Raw genomic sequence first — 10,357 nt, 5'->3', positions numbered from 1 at the left:
GTTCTATGGACAAAAGGGGGAGCCTTTCAACGTTTCTACAGACATGTAAGAACAAAATGATCTCTCTCTCTCTCTCTCTCTCTCTGTCTTCCTTTGAGCTTACGGAGCTGATGATGTCATTATAACATGATGTTTGAGTTCGTCGTGTATGATTCGAAGGAAATTGAGAGCTTCAGGCAGCTCAGGTAGACAATGATGTGGAACATCCCATATGCTTCCTTGGCGAACAAAGACGACATCCGAATAAGAATGGAACCTTGGAATCTGCATTTGTCTTGAAGGACGCTGGCTTTCTATCCCTTCCGTAGATGCAAATTCTTCATCATCCTCTCAGAGCCATCCTCTCCTTTTCTTGAGACACCTCTGAAGGGACGACTCGCGTTTCTTTCTCTTGTTATCTGCCACCTGCCATCAAGATCGAGACCGAATATTTGCTACAACTCGAACCAAATGAGACCTGCAACTATTCCATGTGTTCTCTCTCCGAATGTCGGATGATATAGGTCGATTAGCGGGCTTGTTAGTTTCGTCAAGATCGCGAGTATGCTCATCATCCGGCTTTACAAGGGATGGGGTAAAGGTGTGCGGAAAGGGCAGCTTGAATCTTTGTGCCCTTTTCGCCTTCGCTGCGTGAATGCATCATGGAGTCTGCGATGCATCTGGTGCGGTGCTGCTTCTTGCATGCACGATCGATGCTGTTGTTCTGTCTTCGTGAATGATCAGATGACGACAAAAGGTGGAGGTGCATGCAGAAAGATAACATTCTTAGCCCACCCACCCACCCCGTCCACTTAAGGCCCACTCTCCTTTCGTACACCCGATAATTGCATGAGAGTCTCCGGTCACAAAAGCAGATTCCTCAACGATTATCGCGGCGGTGAAATGTGTCTCCTGCTTTCTGTGCGCTCTTATCGTCCTGCTCGATACTCCGCGTTGGCCTGACATGGAGCGGAGCTCCTATAAAAGACCGCCTGAACACTGTGTTCTCATCGACCTTCGTCTGGAAAGAAGCTTCGGTCACAGAATGTCGAGGGATCCGCTAATCCTGGGCCATGTCGTGGGCGATGTGTTGGACCCGTTCGCTCGATCGGTGTCGCTCGGTGTCATGTACAAGAACAGGCTGGTCATCAATGGCAGCGAGTTCAAGCCGTCTGCTGTGGTCGACAAGCCTCTTGTTCAGGTTGGAGGAGACGACCTGCGCATCTTCTACACGCTCGTGAGTTCTTCTTCTTCTCACAGATTGCACCCCGGTTCCGCCTCGAACACGTTAGGTGAGTCCCTTAGCGCTCTTGTTTTTGGCAGGTGATGGTGGATCCCGACGCCCCCAACCCGAGCAACCCGACGCTCCGGGAGTACCTCCACTGGTCAACTCTCTCTCTCTCTCTCTCTGTGGGAGGTCGGAGAAAGAAAGGCATGTGGCTGGTATAGAGCTGACGGATCTTTAACTGATGGCTTTTGTAGGTTGGTGACGGACATCCCAGCGACCACAAACGCAAGCTTCGGTGAGTGACGTACGATGGTGAACAGTTCCCAAAAGGCTCGAGTCGCTTCTTTCTGCTACGATCGCACATGGAAGGGTTTCAACCTCGAGTAGGGGAAGGATTTGAGATGCCATTGCCACACCACACGACCATCCCATGGATCGTGTGGTGCATGTGCACGCCAACATGACATCGTTCCTCAGATTCCTCTATATGTATCCTTGTGCTTAATCTCCCTCAATTAACTGTGATGTTGGTGACACAGGAAGGGAGATCGTGTGCTACGAGTGCCCCCGGCCGGCAGCAGGGATCCACCGGGTGGTGTTCGTGCTGCTCCGCCAGATGGGAAGGGAGACGGTGTTCACGCCGGAGTTGCGCCACCACTTTAGCACAAAAAGGTTCGTCATGGAGCATTACTTGGTGCCTGTGGCCGCCACCTACTACAACTGCCAAAGGGAGGCCGGCACCGGCGGAAGAAGGTTCATAAGAGATGACCGATGCTGAGAGCAATATATATATATATATATATATATATATATATATATATATATACACTAGAAAAGCTGTATTAGCGTTTCAAGGCATACATCCAAGCAATCGCAGTATTATCTCTCATAACCACATATAGATTCTGACAGAAGCAAGAGTCTTTGGCACAAGCAGCACTTCCATGTTTCCAATATGTACACTTGTGGAATACCAGAACTGATAATTAAAGTAATCCACTTATAAAGTGAAGTTTAATCTGTTCAAACATTTAATTGCCACTCTCTGTACATAAAAACCAAAGATTAGGGATCAATATGCAATGCAGAACAACAAGGATCACTTTAAGAGACTAAATTTGCAGCTAAGGAATGTTTCTTGGTTCAAATCTGTATCATGTTGACTTTCTATCTTAAGGACTAGATCAGCAAGAGCAAATATAGAGAACGGCTGCAGGAGGCCTCGGATGTCTGATGCCTTGGCAGGAGCACTGGAGAAGCAGGAGTTTCGTGATGTTGAACAATCCACAAATGCACCTGCAGTAGAGGAAACCCAAATGCCATGTTACAAAGAATAGACGGTTCGGAGGTTTTCGATGGAGAACAACCAGAGCAACAATGTAGTGTTGAGTATTAAACATGGCATCATCACCAACTAGAAAATTCCAATCAGAAATCGGCATAAATTATTTTGCTTTTCAGCGCATGGCATTTCCTTCCATTTTTTACTTCTTCAAAGTGCATGGAATGGGAATGCAGGGAGACCAACTCAAGAATTTGCTAATTTCAGGAGTCATGGAACCATACAGCAACGCAAAGGAAATGAAAAAACAGATTTTTTTTTGAAAATTCATGATAAACATACAGTAAGAAGCAGTTCTTGTTAATCTGAAATCTCTAAAAAAAAAGACTTAGGAAAAAATATATATATGCACTGTAAAAAATAAGTCAATAAATATTATAAAATTGCAGTCCAAGCAACATTAATATTTAGAGCTAATTCATATAGAGGGGTGCACACTCTTGTAGTACCACCCTGTCCTATCAACAAGCACCAAGGTGTTTGGAAGCCAATCCAAGTTCAATGAAGAAGAATCCTCAATTTGATTCGACCTATATCAGCAACTAATCTGAAAATATAATGACTAGACAACAATGATCGTACTGTCTTAATTCGCAGAAGCAGGTCGATGTTAGGACAACCCATACCTTAGCTACAGCTATAGGCACCATCATCTGCACATATATCAGCCACAGTCACACATCAAACAGTGCCAGCAGCTGCACTCAATCCTGAACCAACTGATAAATAATGCACATTTCCACTAAAAGTTCTGATAACCTATTTGTTTCTCGGGACAATATATAATCAGTTAGCTTGCCTCCATCCAAGGGGAGAAAAACTCAAATACTCATTTCGCTCATTCATCTCATGATCTCAAGAGTCTTTTCAAATTAATAATTTGTTAAAAATTAAAACATACATAGGGAAAGAAATGAACTGACCTGGGTCTCCCATCCAAAACCAAATGAAGAGAGATGGCAGATGGTGGAAACCAGGAACCATCCTCTCTACAGGTCCCAACTATATAGCCATTATTCGGACATTTACAGCAGTCAGTATTACCAGACCTTTTGCTTGATCCGAAATAGCATCAGGGATCAACTTCTCCAGTGGTCTCATCAACCCCACCTAGCAATGATTTGTAGCATGATGTTAGTTTCTACTGAAGTGATTCGCTACTATTTTGCAAAAAATAGTATGCATGATACATAATTTTAACTATATCTCATACAAGTATAAAAATCAGATTGTAATATGATAAGTCCCAAAGGGAAATAACCTCTAACATTGAACCACTGGCAGCTGGCTCATTCTTGCTCAAGGATAAGACAATAGTAAGCAAGTTCATAGCCAAAACTATCAGCAAACAAAGTCACTTTCTACAAAGCCAAGTTATTTAGAGCCTGATGCTGAAACCATAAAGATACCATGCGCTGATAAAAAAAAATTCAATTAGTAAATTTCATAACATTCTTGGTCTTATATCAATTATCTGTAGGTTTCCCTCTCTTGTATGGATAGGAATTCAAACTCTTTCCATGTGTATGCAACTGACCTGATGTGCCATAGAAAAGTCCTATTTGGAGATTGGAGAAAAGGGAAGGCAGAAAAGGAAAGAGACTGCCTTTGGCATTAACATGAACACTGATCTAAAATTACAGCAAAGCTGCTGATAGAATTCCATAAAGGAAACTGGGATACAGTGTAATCAATACAATTAATTAAATAATTTGCAGCAATCCATTACTCTAAACTGCACGCTCTAACTTATAAAGTTACTAACAATTTGTTATGCTTCAACTTCAAAGTAACTAACAGGTTGATAAACAGAAGCAAAAAAAGATGAAATTTGGTAAGTATTAACCAGAACAACTTGTACATTGAAACTTCAATTTTGATGAGACAGTATAAATTGCAGCTGAAATCCAACTAAATTACAGTTTCACCACCCAATATCTTCCCAAAGTTGAACTTTGGGGTTCCCAAACTCAAACCCATCATGCCAAAGGAAAGAAATCATTAAGAATAAGAAAAGAAGCCACAACAAAAGAATACGATCTGCGTCAATAAAAACCCTCACAGATTCCCCCATCATCAAATAAAGCCAAGACTTGGAAGTGATGGATGATTTAAAGAAGACAGACGCAATCGATGAAAGGCACTACCTTGGGGGACGAAGAGGACGAAGAGGAGTATGTCCACCGCACTTCGACTGGTGACATCAGAAATCCTAGAATTGAGCACCTCCAACAACTCTTCCTAGGCTTGTATTGCAGGGCAAAGCTCATGACACGGCTGGGCAATCTAGGGTGGCAGTCTGAAATCGAAAGGGTATTTGGGGAGAGCACTCGATGATACGGCCTATGATACGATGTGATGGGTAAAGAGGTGAACCAAACCAGAAATCCGAACTGACTTGACCCAATCTATGCATAATTAATGGGTCAAATTGGTCCTACACAGCTCCAATTGGATCTCTAATCTTAAACCTAATATCCTTTTGACATCACACCAACTTTGCCAACCAATCCCCCTAACACAACAAACAACTAAATTTAAGATCGAGTATATGTTTAAGATAGGCTTCTATCTTGGTGAACAAGAATCAATCCAACACAAGAATCTAACAAGAATCAATCTAACAGATCAGATGAATGCTACAAAGGATCTAATAAAGGTCTGACTAGTGATCTAATAAACCTAAGTTTAATCCAATCAAAGGTCAATTTGATTTTGATAACTATGCTTTACAGTTGTAGGAATCATCATTGATGCACTACAAAACAAAAAGCATAAAATGTATACTCAACCTTTCATTCCCAACATAAAGAGATTACTTTCTGATCTCTTAGATCACAAAGAGACCATCTTACTATTGTCCATAAACCGGCAGTAGGCTACCAGTGGCCACTGAGCCACCAGCAGCTGAGAGAGCACCAAAAGAAATGGTTCCTGAAGGGAAACCATGCAACCTAAAGCAGACTGGTGCATGAATGGCCTCACATCTAATTCAAATCTAACATACCTCCTCTCCTCTTACACCAACCTCCACTAATCTACCATCAGAAATCAACATTGGATACTCTATGCACCATTGATCGACATCTAATCTGTCATTACAAATATCAAATACATAAGCTCAACAGTTACTTGGCCAAAGAACAAAGAGACCATGCTAAGCTACTATTATACTCTATTCACAGGCATTGATCAAGAACTTTTCTTCTTTTTCATCTCATTACTCTCACATTGCACTCTCACCTGATAGATATCACAGCTCTCTGGTGCACCAACGGATGGCTAGCTGATCGCAACATGACTATTGATTGTTATTTGAAGCTGCTGAGGAGAGGTAGACCTTGCATCTGAACCCAGATACGACTGTGAAACCAACCAAGGCCTGAATGAGTCTGGTGGTTCCCAAATCATTGTTGTTATCCTCCACAACGCTCTCCATGTAGACCTCGGAAAATCGTCTCCCCCGCTGCACCTGGAAGATCAACTGGTCTGACTCCCGTTCAAACTAGAAGAACAAGCAGTGGAGGAGCCACATTCGCCTCGCCATCTCTGTGAACGCAGAAAAGAATGCTGAGCTTGGGAAGTCCTGGAGCTCACCATGGCCCTGTGATCGAGATTGAGAAAGAAGCACAATCCCATCCTCGGATGGACCAGTGCCAAATACTTCACCCTGAAAAAAATCATGATCGCTGAGTGCTGGCTCAGCTTTTGAATCTGTTCAACATATCTCAGCTTAGTGAATTCATCAAAATACTTGCAACAGCCCCACATCGACCGGTCTTCCTTGGCAGCAAGATTGTAACTTTTGTGCTGGAAATTAGAGAACATCTTCTGGCAGATATAGGACTGGAAAGCAAAGGTCCGATGAGCAGGCTTGTTACTGCAGAGCACATCAGGTTGGATTGCACCGACAGCAGCACTGAGGTCCCAGTCAGCTGACTCCATTTCCTTCATCATTAGTTTAACAAAGGATCAAATGGATTTGAATGTGAACCGGAGGAAGGCAAGGAAATCGGTGGGATTTAAGCCAGAAGGGTGTAGGCCATCCAAGCCTGAGGATGAGGGAACAGGATGCAGCTTTGACTCCAAAGCTTAGTTATCCTTTTCTGACTCAATGAGCTCAGCCTGAAGCAAGGAAATATCAGAATCCTTGAGCTTGAGGTCATCTTCAAACTTGTTCATGGTGATCTGCTAGGTCTTGATTAGGTTGCGCTGCTCTTCAATTTAGGCAGCAAGTGCTGACTGAGAGCAAGTGGGATTAGGGATTATGTAGTGGTTGCCAAAGTAGGAATGCCAAAGCTCCGAGACTCGTTTGAGCACAGATACAATCGCCAAGTCAGAAGACTATATCAAGTCAGGATCATATGGTGACTGTGCCATCTGGAGCTGGGCATAGGCAGCTTTAACAGCAGAGACGCTTACAAAGAGGTTAGCAAGGAGGGATTCCATCGCTTCTTTCTCCTTCGAGGAGAGCTTCCATTGCTGCTTCTCATGCTTGACTGCATAGAAATCACCGCTACCCTTTGACAGGATGGTGGAATTATCACTCAAGTTTTGTGACAGCTTAAGCTTATGAATTGAGTAGTCATCTTCATCAGAGGCCATGCCAGCACCATTGGCAGAGCTAGTGACAGAGCAGCAGAGATGAAAGAACTTGTTGAAAGTCCAAACTAATGTTCCCAGCGTTGGTGGTGGTTTCACTCTTGACGACTCCATGTCTTCTTCTGATTCAAGATTAAAAATAAATAAATAAATCACCAAATTTAAAGCAAAGATGGCAGAAAAGGGAAGAGGACTATGTCTAGCAGAAGGCTTTTTTATCCACAATAAGATGTTCTACTTTAGAGGTAGACTTTTTAGGGTGGTCTCCATTCAACTTTGAAGAGAATATGCATATAGTAAAGCTAATAGGAAGAAACAAACAAGAAACCACAACAAGAATATCATTACTTTCTGAAAGTAGGAATACCATCGATATCTTTGAATAAAAGAAAAAGAAGGAATTTAATTATTTAGTTGAATATGATTGTTCTGGAACATCAGATTCTCATAATTGACAGAAACACTGAGCACCATCCCCATGTTGGGGCAAATATACAAATATCAACAGAAGAATACAAACAAAAAATAATAATTGAGAGAAAAGCTTTGGTTTATATAGAATTAGGTGGAAGAGGAATATAAAATAAGATAGCAGTGGGTTATCACATCAATCAGCATCACATATATCTTTTACCTTCTTTATATGAGCACTGAAAAAGTTTTGAGCAAGGTGTCAGTATCATTTGGGATATGTTGCATTGGTTACATCTGAATGAGGATAAACTAGAAAGTCTCAGTAGTAACCAATACAGTACTGATATTGTGACCTATGAGCTGCCATAAGCAAGAAGAGGTTTAACACATTATTTATTTTAATGCAATATGAAAAAAAATCAAAATTAGAATATGTAAAGAATGATATATCCAACTATGCCCGATAAACAGGTCCATTTGACAGGAATTTGAGAGAGTTGAGATGATATAGCAAGGACATACAATTTGGCACGAGTGGAAAAAGACTAAAACCAGCAAATTGTGTGAAATATAACAAAAAGTGGAAGTGGAGAAAAAGTTCATCGTGCAAACAAAACTACGTGGTAGTCCACAAAAATTAGGACAAGACAACAACTTTGATTAGTTCATGCTAGGCTCAGCATATTGAGCTCTGGTCCTACCTAACCTACACAAGTCAACTAGAACACGTCTGCTTTTACTTTGACATATTCTCACACTTAATAATAAGCATGTAATTTACTTAAAACCTCTTTTTACGATGTTAATGATGCAAAAGAAAGTAGCCTACAGATTCCACAGTTCTAATCAATTATAGTGACTACGTAAAGACAATGATACATATTTGATTGGGTCCCTTCAGAAAAGTCTAAGGTAGACTTTTATCTCATACTCATTCTCAATCTACTGAGCCAATGGGCCAGACTTCACCATGATATAGACCATTACGATGACAATGAGTGCATAAACTGTTGCCTTAATAAGTTTGAAGTTTTTCCAACTCTCTTAAGCTCTTTAAAGAGAAGTGCTTTCGATTCTTTGCTCCTACATCATAATTACTCAAACCAAGGAATCAATTTGGTGTTACTGTTTCTAGGATGCATCCATATGACAACACAACAAGATTTCCCAATACTGGCCCACCCACTGCAACACTTCATAGGTGAAACCAGTGTCACTTGCGACAGCAGCACTTCCAGGCTACTAAGCATTGGCCCATGGACCAAATGAACAAATCTTCTATGGGAGAAGAGACTAACCCCAGAGCAGAAAGCAAAGCTTAATTAGTGCTAGCAAACAACAGATTACTACATTTTGTATAAGCACATCTACACTTCCGCTCACCTCTCTTGGGCCCACACTGCTACCAACACCCCTTCTCAAATCTCATGTACGTAGATATGCATGTATGTGTTATGTACAGAACGCGCACACAAGATAAATTTCCGATGTGTATAAAAGTAGGCAAAACAGCTAAAAAGAAGTCACTGGACATGCAAAGATTCAAAACCTATCAGGACCAAAAATGCAAAATCCGATTTTTGAGACAAAAGATGAGGGAATAAGGTCGGAGTAAAGAGAAATGTCAGATTTTTACCTTGTTCTCTGCGAAAAGAACCAACTTTATTAGGGATTAGGAGAAGAATAGGCTGTTAATAGGGTTTATCTGAACCCAAGACGTAGAATAACCCCGGGAAACCCTCAGACGGTAACGCGTGAAGAAGCCGAAGCAAAGGGCCTTCTCATCTCTTATCCCCCCTCTCGACGCTCATCGCCATCAGATATGATCGCATCGCAGCTGGAGCAATCATTTAGAGGGGCGTCGCCTCAAGTACAACACCGCCCATTCGACTGGCCACGAGCGAGGTTAGTCAATGACGAAAACGACCCCAAGATCGAACTTTTGAAATGGCCTTCACCATCTTCTTCTTCAAAACAGACGCCCGTGGCGAGAGATCGAGATCAGGAGCGAGAGCGACAGACAGCAAACAACAGGCAGGGGAAGGACAGGGAAGGGAGCAAGGTTGGGAGGCGGGCCGTCGGAAGACAAAAACACTAATTACATATTATATTAACCCGTGTAATTAGATCGTTTAACATTTCAATGTTTAGATTTAAAAAATTTATATTAAAATTTGTATAGCTATGAATGATTGTTATGATGTCGGTGACAATGACGTGATGGTTTATCTTACTAAAATCGATTTGATATCGACAACGATAAGGTATCTGTGTAATGAGGAAGGTGAAGCATTTGTGTTGACGTGAAAGGAGAAAGAGGAGGCAGATGAGGTGACCATCATGATGTTGTGCTCAAATCATCGGATGATCGCTTTGTCCAATAGCATTCGAGGAAGGGGGTGGTGGGCCACGAGAAGCAGGGAGAGATCATGAGCGAGCTCAGCGAAGAGGCACGCTTGCTTCGAGCTCTTGAGCTTTCGTCGGTGCACGAACGACACGTACAACCCGGCCACAATGATGTGGTGGTCGTCGACCTACTGCCATATTAGCTCAGCCTGTGACCAAGGGGAATCCGATCAGATGACAATAACTGATTACCATACAAAATAGAGGCCCAAAGAGTATAGCTCCGATAGCGGGAGAGACAACAAACCCTCATTCTTCTTTCCGCTCACCTTCAGTGTCGTGGTGGTGGGGGAGAGTATCCAAAAGATAGCGACGATAAATATGATCGAATCTGTACTCTTTGGGCTTTTATTTTATGTGGCGATCAATCTTCGTCATCCGATTTG

At 42.1% G+C, this 10,357-nt stretch overlaps 1 protein-coding gene and 1 pseudogene across 1 annotated transcript; one reads left to right on the top strand and one right to left on the bottom strand.

Annotated features, from left to right (window-relative positions):
• The first annotated feature begins 816 nt into the window (after nt 1-816).
• Nucleotides 817-2,219, top strand: LOC135609536 (protein FLOWERING LOCUS T-like). Its single transcript, XM_065102897.1, has 4 exons — nt 817-1,216; nt 1,303-1,364; nt 1,462-1,502; nt 1,747-2,219. The coding sequence occupies exons 1-4, from the start codon at nt 944-946 to the stop codon at nt 1,983-1,985; spliced, it is 615 nt and encodes a 204-aa protein (XP_064958969.1). The 5' UTR covers nt 817-943; the 3' UTR covers nt 1,986-2,219.
• On the bottom strand, nt 2,188-9,652 carry LOC135609532 (protein GRAVITROPIC IN THE LIGHT 1-like; annotated as a pseudogene).
• Nucleotides 9,653-10,357: the final 705 nt, after the last annotated feature.

The sequence above is a fragment of the Musa acuminata genome, chromosome BXJ1-2 (assembly GCF_036884655.1).
Source record: "Musa acuminata AAA Group cultivar baxijiao chromosome BXJ1-2, Cavendish_Baxijiao_AAA, whole genome shotgun sequence".
Taxonomy (NCBI): domain Eukaryota; kingdom Viridiplantae; phylum Streptophyta; class Magnoliopsida; order Zingiberales; family Musaceae; genus Musa; species Musa acuminata.
The sequence above is the reverse complement of the archived record's forward strand: the minus strand, read 5'-3'. Positions and strand labels throughout refer to the sequence as shown.

Bases quoted from the DNA above. Each gene is read 5' to 3' on its own strand.
- LOC135609536 (XM_065102897.1), top strand. From the start codon at position 944: ATGGAGCGGAGCTCCTATAAAAGACCGCCTGAACACTGTGTTCTCATC. The intron at 1,217-1,302 runs GTGAGTTCTTCT...TGTTTTTGGCAG, and splicing joins TGCGCATCTTCTACACGCTC to GTGATGGTGGATCCCGACGC. The intron at 1,365-1,461 runs GTCAACTCTCTC...TGGCTTTTGTAG, and splicing joins CTCCGGGAGTACCTCCACTG to GTTGGTGACGGACATCCCAG.